The 16,704-nt window shown below is 38.5% G+C and overlaps 1 protein-coding gene across 1 annotated transcript in view; it reads left to right on the top strand.

Moving 5' to 3' along the window:
* The window catches only part of gpr155a (G protein-coupled receptor 155a), a 42,068-nt gene extending 27,498 nt beyond the window's left edge, over positions 1-14,570 (top strand). The window contains exons 9-16 of the mRNA XM_056464670.1: positions 248-338; positions 1,987-2,188; positions 3,121-3,207; positions 5,023-5,162; positions 5,605-5,700; positions 5,804-5,868; positions 8,317-8,451; positions 10,021-14,570. Of these exons, the coding sequence (XP_056320645.1) occupies positions 248-338; positions 1,987-2,188; positions 3,121-3,207; positions 5,023-5,162; positions 5,605-5,700; positions 5,804-5,868; positions 8,317-8,451; positions 10,021-10,213 (1,009 nt within the window). The 3' untranslated portion in view covers positions 10,214-14,570. The remainder of the gene's footprint in view (positions 1-247; positions 339-1,986; positions 2,189-3,120; positions 3,208-5,022; positions 5,163-5,604; positions 5,701-5,803; positions 5,869-8,316; positions 8,452-10,020) is intronic.
* The last annotated feature ends 2,134 nt before the right edge of the window (positions 14,571-16,704 follow it).

Raw genomic sequence — 16,704 nt, forward strand, 5'->3', positions numbered from 1 at the left:
TGTAAACTCGAAGTAAACACATTTTATTAATGTTTATTTATATAGTGTATTTCATACACAATGGTAATTCTTAGTGCTTTACATAATCAAAAAGATTACAATAATCATAAAATAATCACAAGAATCAATAATAAATAAATAAATCAATGGAACCAGCAAAATATGTTAATTCAAGTCTTTATTGTACGGTAGAATAGTAGCTTAAAGGACTAATGTTTGTGTTTTTATTTCCCTCTGTCTTTTGCAGTTTACCTTTTCTGGCTGTGAGTGTTCTTCTCCTGTCAGGACACAGAATGCCAGACACCATCGACTCTGCTTTCTTTTATGGAACCACACAGGTACAAAACCAAGCGGCAACCTCCCGCTCTCCCTCGGGAAGCCAATACGGAAGTAACTGAAACTGCAATTCATCAAAATTCCGCTAGTCCTGACTCCATAATAGAGCAAATTTCAATTGAGCCCACTGTTAGAATGGCCAACTTTACAGCAGAAAAAAAGGTGTTTACAGCCTGGTACAAAGAACGATTTTGGTTCATATAGCTATTATTACCCTCCATGACAACTGTGAGGGGGGTGAATTTTTTTTTATAACTCATCCATTTCCTTTATATTAGGTTATATTAAGTTTGCATAATTAAGGGCGTGGCCACTTGAGTGACAGCTAGGTCTAGCTGGTCGCCGTCACTTCACCTCAGCTGAATCCGGCAGATTAGCCACTGATCTCGGCATATTCATCGTATTTTGTTTTGTTTTATGTGGCTTTACACAGTCAGCTGCCTTTTGGACTTATTTCTTACAATTATCAGATGATATGGGATGCTGTGTGCACTTAATTGTGCTCACAAACCATTCATGTGGCCTCGTTTCCCATGTGAGTAAAGTTATATACTTGTATACCATCTCTATAAATGTATTTGTTTTATTTAAGATCATTTATCATTAATATTTCTCTTTAGACCCGTAAAGCACTCCAGAATCTGACAGATTGATTAGCTGTAGACTCTAGAACAGTCATCTGAAGCGTTATCATACAGTGTTATGCTGGAGTTCATCAATAGTCTTGCATTTACTAACACACACTATATCTGAAGTGTTTGGAAGTAATTCGCATTTTCCTACTGTAAGAACAATACTTAGTGGCTTATTGATATAGTGTACAGCCAAGCACATGTGGTCAGAATACAAACGAGTCGCAGGTAATAAAGTATTAAGCTTTTTCCCAAAGAAACGTCTGTCTAAGCCAGGTCCAAGCAAAGTGCCAGCAGGTGTCTGTAGCTCCGCTCACTCTCCGCCTCTTTGCCCTTGTTTGTTATCCCGCCGTGGGTGCGATGACGCACGAACAAAATGGCGACGGTTGGCCACGCCTACTTGTAGCTTCTTTTGCACTGTTCAGAAACCTATGGGTGACGTCACGGATACTACGTCCATATATTTTACAGTCTATGTACAAAACTGATACAGTAAAATGTTTGTTCACTCTGCACACAATCCAGTATGCATTTTAAAATGACTGACCGTAGCCACTGAGGCTATTTCTGTCCACTCTGTTTGTTTAGGAAATGTACTCTGCATGGTTAATGAATAATAATGTAATTAAATTGAATTCATACCCAAATATTAAATTCTAATTGAAGCTGAATATATGATTCAGGTATAGCATAAGTCTTTAAGTTAATATTGTCAAAACAAAATCTCTATATATACACCTACCAACCTTATTTTTAGAGAGAGCCTGATAGAATTAGTGTTGTTATTCAAACCTCTTACATTTGAAGATCTTTGTTTGTGAACAATAATAGCTTTCTTGTTGGAGATGCAAAACGTAACCGCAATCTAGAATCAACCAATCAGCAAAAGCTCAAGCAAAAGCTGATTTCTCAATTCATGGTCCCTTTAAAGCTGACAGAACTGTAGTCATAAAGACTTCTATAAATGAATAAACCACATTGTATTTACTGCAAGCTTCTGTGAATGTGTGTGTTGTAGGTGATGTGCACATCGGTGGTGTTGTGTGTGAGTATCGCGGTGTGTGGCGTCTCTCTCGCACTGCTCAGCAGACGAACACAAGACTATCAAAACCTTGTATCTGGATCACTGTCCGGAAGTGAAGAAGATTTGAGGATTGCCTACAACACACCAGCTCAGGGCTCTATTGAGGATCCCTGCGCTTTAGGCAGCGGCAACTCGGGTATGACACTCACAACACTTCCTTCGTACTGAATGTAAACTCACTAATGTGTAATGTGAAATTTGTTTTTGACACACACTGTAGTCTAAGCAGTCAGCCAATAACAACAGCATATCTACTGACCAATCAGAGCAAAGATTATGACTTATGAGAAGTGTTTTTGACACTGCATGCAGGGGTTTTAGGGGTAAACAGCTTTAAATAGCTTAATTAACACAATTTTATCTGATTTTGTATGAGTTTGTTGAGGTAAGAAGGCTAAAATCATGATTGTGTTGCTGGAAATGTAAGTTGTGTGTTGAAAGAACACTAAGGTCTGGTTGTAAATTGCGCATTTTAGAAATGTAGATCATCTGGTTCAGTGTTTCCCAACCCTGTTCCTGAAGGCACACCAACAGTACACATTTTCAACCTCTCCCTAATGAAACACACCTGAATTAACTCAGCAGAACATTAGAAAAGACCCCAAAACCTGACACGAATGGGTCAGATAAGGGAGACATACAAAATATGTATGTTGGTGTGCCTCCAGGAACAGGGTTGGGAAACACTGATCTGGTTATCCATAAATACAGAAAAATGTTAGCAGTGAACACCATTTGATAATTCTACTCCTACTATTTTACTAGAGCGGTGTTTCCCAACCCTGTTCCTTAAGGCACACCAACAGTACACATTTTTAACCTTTCCCTATTCAAACACACCTGAATCAACTCATCAGAACATTAGAAGAGACTCCAGAACCTGAAGTTAACGGGTCAGATTAGGGAGACATCCAAAATATGAGCTGTTGGTGTGCCTCCAGGAACAGGGTTGGGAAACACTGTACTGGAGAATGAAAATAGCAGTTAAAGCACTAGATATTATGCTGTTCTGAATCTACAAAATGACTGAATGACAGTCTAATCTGTGTGTGTATGTGTGTTTGTCAGCATGCCAGATGTGCGAGTGTGCGTGCGCTCGTCCTCAGACCAGACCTGACGTTACAAACACCAAAGAGGAAGTGTCCATACAAACAGGTTTTCCTCTTTCTTTCGTTTCCTCTTCACTCAAACAGATTCTTCATAGATAAGAAATTGCTTTATTGGTGAAAGGTCAACTTTTTCGAAAGTAGGCTCATTTTACAACTCCACAAGAGTTACAAAGTTGAGTTGTTCTGTTTTTGAATCTATTCAGCCGATCTTGGGGTCTGGCGGGAGCACTTTAATACCTTATAAATAGCTGAAGTCGGTATCTAGGTCTCCATCATCCTGTGTTAATGCGCATTTTGAAGTACAGCACGAGAAACAAATTATGGAAACACCCTTATTTGATGAAAACACTCCACTTTTTTGAAAATAGGCTCATTTTACAACCCCACAAGAGTTAAAGAGTTAAGTGGTATCATTTTTTAATCCATTCAGCTGATCTCAGGGTCTATCGGGAGCACTTTTAGCTTAGCTTAGCATAAATAATTGAATCGGATTAGACCGTTAGCCTCTTGCTCAAAAAAATTGTTTTATTGGTGAAAGGTCATCATTGGAGGCATTACTGACACCACAGCTCAACAGAATCAAACCTATGAATTATGATGTTTATGTTTTTTAATACCTTATAAATAGCTGAAGACAGTAGCTGGGTTTACATCATCCTGTATTAATGCGCATTTTGAAGTACAGCATGAGAAACAAGTGATGGAAACACCCTGCTTTTTACAACTTCATTTTACAACTCCACAAGAGTTACAAAGTTGAGTTTTAGTGTTTTTGAATCTTTTCAGCTGATCTTGGGGACTGGCGGGAGCACTTTTAGCTTAGCTTAGCATAAGTAATTGAAACAGATTAGACCGTTAGCCTCTTACTCAAAAAAAAAAGTTTTATTATTGAAAGGTCCTCTTTGGAGGCATTACTGACACCACAGATCAACAGAATCAAACCTATGAATTATGATGTTTATGTTTTTTAATACCTTATAAATAGATGAAGTCAGTAGCTGGGTTTCCATAATCCTGTATAAATGCGCATTTTGAAGTACCGCGTGAGAAACAAATCATGGAAACACCCTTATTTGATAAAAACACCCCACTTTTTTGAAAATAGGCTCATTTTACAACCCCACAAGAGTTAAAGAGTTCAGTGGTATCATTTTTGAATCCTTTCAGTCGATCTCAGGGTCTGTCGGGAGCACTTTTAGCTTAGCTTAGCATAAATGATTGAATCGGATTAGACCGTTAGCCTCTCGCTCAAAAAAATTGTTTTATTGGTGAAAGGTCATCGTTGGAGGCATTACTGACACCACAGCTCAATAGAGTCAAACCTATAAATTATGATGTTTATGTTTTTAATACCTTATAAATAGCTGAAGTCAGTATCTGGATTTCATCATCCTGTGTTAATGCGCATTTTGAAGTACAGCATGAGAAACAAGTGATGAAAACCCCCTTAAGTGATAGAAACACTCCACTTTTTTGGAAATAGGCTCATTTTACAACTCCGCAAGAGTTAAACAGTTGAGTTTTATCTTTCTTGAATACATTCAGCCGATCTCAGGTCTGACGAGAGCACTTTTAGCTTAGCTTAGCATAAGTCACTAAATCAGATGAGACGGTTAGCATCTCACTCAAAAATAAGCAGTGTTTGGATAATTTCCCAATTGAGCAGTGTTTGGACTATTTAAAGCTTGACTCTTCTGTAGTTACACTATGTAGTATGACCGACGGAAAGCAAAAAGTTGCTGTTTTCTGCATTAGGATGTCTAGGATGTAAAATGATCAGAAATCGAGCATTCTCAAACATATCGATTACCTTATAAAAGAGCAAAAAAGCTGAATGTGTTGAAGCTTCTGCTGTTTTCAGGTCAGTGTGGTCAGGAATGTACATCCACGCACTGTTTGCTGGTTGAAGAGGAGGAGAAGGAGACGGAGAGACAGAACACAGACATTCAGTCAACAAGACACGTGCTAATTTGTCTGATACTGACTGTCACTTCACTCGCTGTGAGTACTCCATGGCCATGTTTACACCTACACTTCTTTTTAATTCAGTTTTAAAGCGCAGTAAATAGTTTTCTCCACTAGAGGGTGTGTATTCACAACAAACAAAGGCGTATTTTGATGACCTAGTGCACGATGCTTGTGTTGATCAACGTCCTGTAGGGTGTGCTAAAGTATTCAACTCGTTATTATTGTGGAAACATGACAGAAGTGGAGGCAAAACGAAAGCATAATATTGTCATCCCTATGAGGAGAATGGCTCATATATCACACTGAATTATTTTGAATACTCTTATATAGTGAGTATAATTTCAGATTGTTTCCTGTCAGGGTTGGGTTTGGGGAAGAGGACACAATATAAAGTCTGTACAGTTAGAAACATCATTATATCTGTATGAAGACCCCTTTAAAACATGAAAACCTAACAGGTGTGTGTGTTTTTCAGAATCTGTGCAGTTGTCTATGGTGGCTCTTTAATAAAGATCCAGGTCGTCTGTATCTGGAGCTGCAGTTCTTCTGTGTTGTGGCCAATTACGGACAGGTGAGTGTGTTTGTGTGTGTGTGTGTGTGTGTGTGTGTGTGTGTGTGTTGTGCTCATCTGTTATATTATTACTGAATTATACATCTCTTTTTTTCTACTCTAGGGTCTTATTTCATTTGCCTTTTTTGGCCTCGACAAGCATTTAATCATTTCTCCGTTCAAAAAGAGGTAACTACATTTCTGCAACACTGGTCATGTGATGTTGAACTTATCCTTTGACATATTTTGAAATCATACTGTTATTTTCCAGGAATTCAAATCTCCTCCCCATGTGTAAAGAGCATTTATTCACACTAAGTGAAAAAACAACAACTTTCTGTTGTTGTTGCTGCGTCAGGCGTATGAGTTTATTTAAGGTGGACCTGTTATGCCCATTTTTACAAGATGTAAAACAAGTGAAGTTTATTTATGAACTGATTTCGAGAGAATCGCGTGCTTATGATTGCTAGCAGCTGGATCCACATTATTCAATTCTCAATGTACCAATCAGACGACTCCTAAGCCACTACATATACTCTGGGTTACTTACCACCGCTATCTTCGTTTTGAAGAATCCCCCCTTCCACTCCTCCTTCTTCCTAGATGGGTGACACGGTGGCCCAGTGCTTAGCACTGTTGCCTCACAGCAAGAACGTCTCTGGTTCCAGGCTTTACCAAACCAGCAGACGTTTCTGTGTGGAGTTTATACATTCTCCCCGTGCTCACGTGGGTTTCCCCCGGGTTCCCCGGTTTCCTCCCACCATCCAAAAACATGCAACTTAAGTGAATTGACTAATCCAAATCGCCACCATAGACATGCTCCTAGTAAGTAGTTATCTCTTAAGAGCAATCACTATCTGTTCATTAGCTACTACAGCAGGGGGAGTTCTCGAGATCTACCTGAGCTCAAACTCTCCTCTCGCCTTGCAATGGGAGGGAGCCCCGGGCTCGAGGATCTTATGAGCTCAGGGCTCTCTGCCGGGACAGCATGCCAAACAAGCTTATAATTAATCATCAGCTAAGTGTGAACTCTTAAAGTCTCTGATATTCTTAGAGTGTGTTAGGTAGAGGTCTGCGTGGGACTAATCCCGTACGGTTTTATTCCACACCCTACCTCTCCCGCTGTATATTCAGTCTTTGTTCATCCGCTGCCCGCTTAGAATAATTTTCTACCCAACCGTTGTCGCTAAATTTAAATCTAGTTTCCAAAATCTCTTGTTCGAATTGGATACTACTAAAAAAAGAGAGAGAGCTAACAGATAAAAGTGTAGGTTGTGCAAGGATTGAAGGCTAAATGTCAGTTTTGTTTGCCCCATTTTGATGAGACATGAGTGCCGCCTTAAACCTGAGGTTATAGTCTTGTGACTGCTAAAGGGTAAACCTTTGCGGTATTATCACATTGAGCAAAGGGTATTTTATTTCCATTTGCTTTATGACGCATGAAAAAGACTCCCATACATCAGACTTGCCTGATGTGGGTTTCCTAAAAGTAAACTGACCGTTTTCTAATGCAAGCTGAAGGACAGCGCATCTTCACTTTGCTCTGCCATGGTGGTAAAGCCCGCTCTGAGGATCGTTATGCAGATGATGCATGCACAGACTGCGTGAATGAAAAGCACTGGTCATGCGGTCAGCATGTGCAACAGTCGTAAGCACAATAAGAATTGGTGCTCAATAAGAATCAATCGCAATAAGAATGAATCGCAGATATGCTGTTCTGAAATAACATCGGGACTCTGGAACGCTATATTGTTAGGCTGCCTTCTCCCGTTCAAATTACACAAGAGTTACCAACCGATTCCGCGTTTTATTTGGAAATGTATTCCCACGCTGCAAGAATTCTGTTCAAGTTCCATGGCAGACCTGTAGTGTGAAGTTTCAGTGCAAATTATGTTTTATTCCTCTTTGAAACTGACCCTTTTGGGCTTTGATCCTAATTGTGCCATTATGGTGACTGTCACTTTAAATTCAAATGAGATTGTGCTCTTTTCAAAAGAGGGCGGGGTTACTGATGCCTATGTGACCTATTACACAATAATTCTAATGATACAAATGTATTAATTGTATATTTTACAATCACACTTGATTAAAACACTTTGATTGACATTCTCAAAGGGGGAAAGCCCCGCCCACTAGTGACCATCTCTCCCTCATTAGCATTTGAAGTTAGTCTTGTTTTTGAATCTGCCACTATGCTGACACACAGGCACTTGTAGCTCCGCCCTCTTTTGAAAAGAACACAATCTCATTTGAATTTAAAGCGACAGTCACCAAAACGCCACAATTAAGATCAAAGCCTAAAAGGGTCCGTTTCAGAGAGTTATAAAACATCATCTGTGTGGTATTTTGAGCTGAAACTTCACACATGCACACACACACTCTAGAGACATCAGAGACTTATTTTAAATCTTGTAAAAAGGGGCATAATAGGACCCCTTTAAATATTAAAATGCATTGCTGTATGATGTATTGCATTATCGTTTTGCATATTACATCTGGTGGTTAATTTTGCTACTCGTGTGCTTCAGTATTTAAAACGTTTTCTTCAGTAAATGCTCTGAGTGGGGGAAGGAGCTTTAATGAATGTGATGTAAATGCAGCAGTGTGGATGACTTGCTGTTGTTTCTGCTGGTGAAGGCTGGTGAGTGTGTGGCAGTGGTGGGCTCAGGTGGTCTCAGGCTCAGAAGCGTCTGAGGAGATCAGACTGACCTGCAACCAGTTCCTCAAATATCATAAGAAGCAGTGCATTAAAGACATCGTTCACAAGAAAAGGTGAGACACCCTCCAGCACTGGTTCTCTGTTTCACACTTAATTATGCATTTATTTGTATGGTTCATTTGCTTTTGGTGTATAAAAGAAAATAACATTTGATGCTATTTTTTAAAACATGACTCTGAGATTCCCAATTACACGGTTGTTTTATAGTGCAAAAACCAATTATTTCATTGGGTTATGGCCTAACACTAGCCCTAACCTCAACCCTCATAGGAAAACTGGCAAATTTGAATGTTAAAAGACCATGTTGAGTATGATTTTGAAGCATTTAAAATTATGAAGACATAGGGCATGTCCTCATAAACCACCGTTATAGAGTATAACTAGATCATACCATGTCATTATACAAAAACTGTCCTTGTAAACCACCAAAACCAGCTCACACACACAATCACAGCATTCAGCCACTAACAAACACACACTCAAACACGTCAGTGTTGGTGGTTTACGAGGCCTATCCATAGGCATAATGTATTTTATACTGTGAAAATCACTTAATGATGTTACGGCCTAACCCTAGCCCTAACCTCAACCCTCATAGGAAAACTGGCAAATTTGAATGTTAAAAGACCATCTTGAGGATGATTTTGAAGCATTTTGAATTGCGAAGACAAAAGGCATGTCCTCATAAACCAACATAAAGGGTATAACTAGATCATACCCATGTCATTATACAAAAACTGTCCTTGTAAACCACCAAAACCAGCTCACACACACAATCACAGCATTCAGCCACTAACAAACACACACTCAAACACGTCAGTGTTGGTGGTTTACGAGGCCTATCCATAGGCATAATGTATTTTATACTGTGAAAATCACTTAATGATGTTACGGCCTAACCCTAGCCCTAACCTCAACCCTCATAGGAAAACTGGCAAATTTGAATGTTAAAAGACCATCTTGAGGATGATTTTGAAGCATTTTGAATTGCGAAGACAAAAGGCATGTCCTCATAAACCAACATAAAGGGTATAACTAGATCATACCCATGTCATTATACAAAAACTGTCCTTGTAAACCACCAAAACCAGCTCACACACACAATCACAGCATTCAGCTACTCACAAACACACACTCAAACACGTCGGTGTTGGTGGTTTATAAGGCCTATCCATCGGCATAATGTATTTTATACTGTAAAAATCACTTACTTAATGGTGTTATGGCCTAACACTAGCCCTAACCTCAACCCTCATAGGAAAACTGGCAAATTTGAATGTTAAAAGACCATGTTGAGTATGATTTTGAAGCATTTTGAATTGCGAAGACAAAAGGCATGTCCTCATAAACCACCGTAAAGGGTATAACTAGATCATACCCATGTCATTATACAAAAACTGTCCTTGTAAACCACCAAAACCAGCTCACATATATGTTATATTATATTTGGATATACAAACCATACGCTATTGGTTTTTTTTTTAAGAAGGGGTGGAGCTAATCTATGTCCCGCCCACTCCATGTTTCAGTTGAAATTGTCAAACATCGAATAAAAAAAAAAAAGTTTGTTTGCTGTGTGTGTTGTTAGATGTTGAAGTATATTACTGTGCTGTTGTCCGCAGATGTGGAGAAAAGAGCAGCATCCAGGCGTTTCTTGGCACTGATATGGTCATGTGGCTGCAGAGTGTGGGATTAGCCAGCGATCAGGGGGAGGCGGTGCTGTACGGCTCGCGGCTGCTGGATGGAGGAGTTATTCAGCACATCACACAACAGCACGCCTTCGAGGACCAGACCCTGCACTACCGCTTCACATAAATGCAAACATTTACACTCACAAATACACACACATACAAACACCCACTTAGACTCACAAAGACGCACACTTGCACTCACAGACATACAAACACACTTCAACACATTGGTATAGGTGTAATGTATTTTATACTGCAATAACCACTTGTTTTATGGTGTTATGGCCTAACACTAGCCCTAACCTCAACCCAACTATGAATTTGAAAGGTAAAAGCCTGTTGAGTATGATTTTGAAGCGTTTTGCATTACTAAGACACAAGGCATGTCCTCATAAACCACTGTAATAAGAGTACAACTAGGGCATACCCATGCCATTATACTAAAAACTGTCCTTGTAAACCACCAAAACACATTGGTTTTGTTGGTTTACGAGACCTATTCATTAGCATAATGTATCTTATACTGTAAAAATCACTTATTTTAAGGTGTTATGGCCTAACAATAGCCCTAACCTCAACTCTCTAGAAGAACTGGCAAATTTGAATGTCTAAAGACCCCGTTAAGTATTTTAAGCATTTTGAATTACGAAGACACAATGCATGTCCTCATAAACCACCATAATGGAGTAAAACTAGGTCATACCCATGTCATGTCTTTGTAAACCACCAAAATGCATTCAGCCGCTCACAAACACACTCACAAACGTACGCACACTCAAACATGTTATTATTGGTGGTTTACAGGGACTCTCCATAGGTATAATGAAGTTTATTCTGCAAAAAACACTTCTTTTATGGTGTTATGGCCTAACACTAGCCCTAACCTCAACTCTCATATGATACCTGTGGCAAAATTTGTCAAAAAACCTTGTTAAGTATGATTTTGTAGTGTTTTGAATCAGGCATGTCCTCATAATCCATCACAATAGTGTACAACTAGGTCATACTCATGTCATTATACAAAAAACGGTCTTTGTAAGCCACCAAAACCAACACACGCACACAATTACAGCATTCAGCCAACAACACCTTGCACGTTATTTATTCTGCCCATACTAATAACAGTAAACTACCTGTTCCTACACCTGAGGGAAAAACGTAAAGGGAAATTATTATTCGTTTTTTTTGTATTGTGCTTTTCTGAGGGGAAAAACAAGAGTAAAAACAGAAAGAAATAAACTTTAAATTTAAAGAGATTAAACTGAAAGAAATTAAATTAATAGCACGGCAGCCTGTAAACTTGAAATGTAAGAAATAACTTTGGGAATACAATATGTAGCGCAAGATGTTGTAAGCTCAGAAATGGAGTTTATATCTCAGAATCGGGACTTAATTTCTAACAGTTGTGAAGTTAATCTCATTATTCTGACTCAGGATAGATAGTTTATGAAAGTATAAATTTGCAATAATGAGAAATAAAAATTATATAATAATAATTCAGTGTAATAAATGTTGCAATTTTGAGAAACTCAAAATTCGTGAACAATTGCAATTAGGGTTGGGTTGATAGACATCAAGATTCTGAACCGGCATCGCAACCCTCCGCCCCGTCGCAGCAACAACCCGCTCGCAAAAAACACACACTTAAGCCCCTTTTACGCTAATACATCTTGGTTTTAAAATGGCATTTTAGAACGAAAACGATCCACGTCCACACTTCCGTTTCATCTAGCATTTCTGAAAAGCCCTCCATCCTATACCGCTGAAAACGCACATCACGTGACCACACACATAAGCGCACGTCTGAGCTCCAGGCAGTCAGCAGGTGCTTTGAGGACAAAACCCCAGAGAGCAGTGCACGTCGGACAGTTTATCAAGGATGTACCGCTGGATCACACGTCTCAATCCTATATATTGTGTTAAACGTGATATTTAATTAATCTTGTCTCCATCTAAAAACTCTTCGGTCTTTTGAATCTATCAGGTAACGTGTCACAGCGCCAGTACACTACTTCAGTCTTTCGCTTTCACGCATTTACTTAGTATTTACTAGCTCAGATGCTATTGGTTGGTTCCTGTTGGTTGTGCACCTTTTTACCAACCAAGTTTGTTGACGCCATTATAATAAGACAGATCACTCTGCCACTCGGATGACTCTGTCCTGCGGAAAAAGTAATTGACAGGTGGTAATTTGTGTGTAACTTATCTATATTTATTTATATAGATAACTTTGGTAAAACAAAGACCATGCGGGTCAGGTAGTTGAAACGGTAGGCTACTAATAATTAATTTAAGAATTCTTTTTTTCTTAAATAATTAATTTACCGCCACCTACAACGACGACGCCATCGCGATGTTACACATAAGACATCGTACGATGCCAAATTCGTCAACATCGCCCAACCGAAATTGCAATACCAAAACAAATCGAATAATTAAAAAGTCAAAGTGGTATATTGATATGGTTTCAGCATCGTGAGAGAACGTTACGTTTTTTTTTTTTTAAACATTTCTGACAATTGGAGGTTTATATTATTAAACGCATAATTTCTCCACTCTACACTAAAGGCTGGTTTATACTTCTGCATGACCCACGCCACCTGCCTTGCACATAGTCGTGCATTTATACTTCTGCATGTTGATTATGTTGCTCTACGGCAGGGGTGTCCAAACTCGGTCCTGGAGGGCCGGTGTCCTGCAGATTTTAGCTCCAACTTGCCTCAACACACCTGCACGGATGTTTCTAGAAAGCCTAGTAAGTGCTTGATTAGCTAGCCCAGGTGTGTCTGATTGGGGTTGGAACTAAACTTTGCAGGACATCGGCCCTCCAGAACCGAGCTTTTACATGCCTGCTCTACGGTAACACTTCAGAAACACTAGCTGGCAGTAGGTTTTTATGTTCCTGTGTCGAGTTTCTTCATGGGTGTTTTGTTTTTTCTGAACGCTACCTTAATATACAAGTAGCTAAAACTCGATCATTCAGAGGCGGGAACCAGCGGAAGTGAAACAACTTTAATCATAAGGTAAACGCAAAACAAAAGCTTCCACCTGGAGCTCCTTCATGGGACTCCACGTGTGTAAACACTTGCTCCATCGGGCTCACGACTCTCAGCACCGTCCACACTCGTCAGTGCTACAAAGTCGATCAGTCATGCAGCTTGTGCTAGGCATTGTTGGAATGAGTTGTTACATTTTTTTGAGAGGTGCGCGTCAGTCTGCGTCAGCTACGGCAAGGGGTCTGTGACTGCGTGAAGGCTGCGTTGAAGCATACACGTGCGCTTGACGCAGAAGTATAAATCAGCCTTCATTTATATTAGAACTTATATTAGAAACTGGTAACGATTGACTTCCATTGTAATTTTTTTTACTATGAAGGTCGATGGGAACCAGTTTCCATCATTTAATAAACCAAATTTTGGGGTAAATTGTCAGAATGACCTTTTTTTTTTATAATTCTGTAAGGGAAAGAGTCTTCCATAATAAGCAGATGCTGCTTAAAATGAGATTTTTGAGCACTGAATCTACCTCTCACACACACTGGATGGTAAAAGGTGAATATATTGAACATTTCAGAGCTGCTGTATATGCACAGGGGGTTTTCACTCACTAAGTCTCCTTTTATATCTCCTAGTTGTTCATTCAGATTTTTTATGCATTGTTTTGACAGCTATGTTAGACTGACTGATACAGTTTTGTTCTGAATTACATTCATTAATTACATGCAATAATCGAATCAGGTTTAAAAGCAGTATTGCAGTTATATTTTTAACACACTAAGTTAAGAATGTACCATTTTTATTTACTGTTTGTACTTATTTACTTTTTAAATGAAGTGTCCCATAAAATTAAAATAATATTTTTCACATGTTAGTATCAGCATGTTAGTTTAATGATATCTTTAATCTATTGTGCTCCAAAACAGTGACAAAATGTGCGTTTCCCGCCAAAATGGAGCAACGATCTTTTTGTCACCTCATGCTTCAGTTTTTTAAATACTGACCAATCAAATGCTCTCTTTATCTGACATGCCCCGCCCCCCTTCTCGTTTGCTTTTCATTTGATGCGCTTTGGAGCTCAACCACTCACTGGCAGAGCTGTGAGAAAACCAAACGCTATTGGCTTATGTTTGGGGGGAAAGGGGAGGAGCTACTTAATATCCCGCCCTCTCTTCATTTTTCAGTTGAGATGACATCAAACAATACAAAAAAATGCGTATTTCAAAACTCTTCATGGGACTTTAAACTCTTCATGGGACTTTAGCGGCAGAATGACTGGAAGTTGAAGTCAGGTATGCATGTTTTCATATTATCATTATATTTTGTACTGTATTGAATGTGAAGTCTGAGCTTATCTGGCGATTCTGCTTCAGGGACTGATGTTACAGTTGGACTTTTATTTTGTAATGAGATTATTTTGAGTTCGTTTATGTTTACGTTCGTGTCCTGCCAGCTCGCTGTTTCCAGAATAAAAGTCTTTCCTCAGATGAATCCTTCATTTCACAAAACACTTCAATGTTGACTAACGAACAGGAGACAGGATATGTTCAGATGCATTACTGTGGTTAGTTTATTAACGAAATGGTAATTTGTAACATGCATATTTTTTATTTACATTTACTACTGTTGTTGTTTCATAGGCTTCTCATTAATATTTTAAACAGCTGTAATACAAGTACTTCATTTTTATACAGTTAATAGCCCTTTTTTATGCTGTTTTATTATTACACTATTAGATTATTTGCATACTTTTTCAAAACCACTTTTATAGCTACTGCTTTCATAATTAATTTTGAAAAGTAAATTAATTAACAATTAAATTGCTATTATTAATATTGAAATGAAACTTTATGCTTAATTTTACAAACTGTTATATAAACGCAATATCACGCAAGTAGCAGTGAGATATGGCTGTATATCGACACTGGTGGGAGGCGTGCGCTGCCTTAGTGCCGATATACAGCCATATCTCACTGCTACAAGTGTGATATTGCGTTTATACAACAGTTCAACAGCATAATCAGGTATATAAAAAGAGAGTCGCAAAAACCCTTTTGTTGGAGGAACTACTTTCTTCCGCCGTTCATTCAGATCTGCAGCTGACAGCAGAAACTGTTGCTACATCACCAACGTCACTTTAGAGCTAGTGTTTGAATGATTCTCTAGCGTAATGTCTAAAGAGATGACAAAACAGCTGATTTTGCTGACATTTTAAGATTATAAGGCTGAACAGCATGAAATGCCATCAGTCTACAGAGATCTCCCAGTATTTACTGCAATCTGGAGATCACAATAATTAACCCCAAAAAAGCCAAAGCAAATGAAACACTAGCACTACAACACAAGAGAGAGATCGAATGAGAAAGTCACTCACCTGTTTTATAATGATTTGATCAGCTGCAGTTTGAAATGACACAGTTTTTCTCCTCTAAGGACTTATTATGTGGTCTCTGTCGCCATCTTGTGGCGGAGCGTCAACCATCTTTGATCTGCTCAGTATGACAGGCGAATCAATGCCGATGCGCAGAAACTCCAAGATTTAAAATAGGCACTATCCTTATAAATAAACTGCATAGTTGCAATCTAAACAACTACATTCTCGCCTAAAAGAGCCTTAAAAAAGTACATTATGTTGTCCAACCGCTGCAATATTTGTCAAACGGTAGTGAGTTTACTGATCTGCTGTCACTCTATGTGGGCGGAGTAATACAGAAGGGTGAAGAGGCTGTACGAGTGCTGATATTGCAGAATATCGCACGACTATCAGCCAATCAGATTCGAGAACCAGACAAATCTGTTGTATATGTGTGTGTGTGTGTGTGTATGTATATATATATATATATATATATATATATATATATATATATATATATATATATATATATATATATATAGTTGAAGTCAGAATTATTCGCCCCCCTTTAAACATTTTTTTAAAAATATTTCCCAAATGATGTTTAACAGAGCAAGGAAATGTTCACAGTATGTCTGATAATATTTTTTCTTCTGGAGAAAGTCTTATTTGTTTTATTTCGGCTAGAATAAAATCAGTTTAAAATTTTTTAAAAGTCATTTTAAGGTCAAAATTATTAGCCCCTTTACGCTATATTTTTTTCGATAGTCTACAAAACAAACCATCATTATACAGTTACTTGCCCAATTACCCTAACCTGCCTAGTTAACCTAATTAACCTGGTTAAGCCTTTAAATGTCACTTTAAGCTGTGTAGAAGTGTCTTGAAGAATATCTAGTCTTATATTATTTACTGTCATCATGACAAAGATAAAATAAATCTACCCAATAATCAAGAAACTGGATATAATTAGACTTTAATCTCCCACATATAGTGTGAATATTCAGTGGTTGTGATTCCTCTTAAAGACACACGAGGGCGACAAACTCACATTTACACAGAAAACTCCAGCAGGAGAATCTTGATTTTCAAGTCCTATAACACTGTACAGTAAGCTCCCATTTGGTAGCATTAGTTAGCATGCTAAAGAGTGAACACATTTTTAAGGGAGGGAAGGGATTACTGTTGATTTTCGGATCATTTATAAAGTCAAAAGGTCTGAAAAAATCGATTCAGAGTAGCTTGAGTAATTCTTTTATACAAGCA

Source organism: Danio aesculapii, chromosome 9 (assembly GCF_903798145.1).
Source record: "Danio aesculapii chromosome 9, fDanAes4.1, whole genome shotgun sequence".
In the NCBI taxonomy this organism is placed as follows: Eukaryota; Metazoa; Chordata; class Actinopteri; order Cypriniformes; family Danionidae; genus Danio; species Danio aesculapii.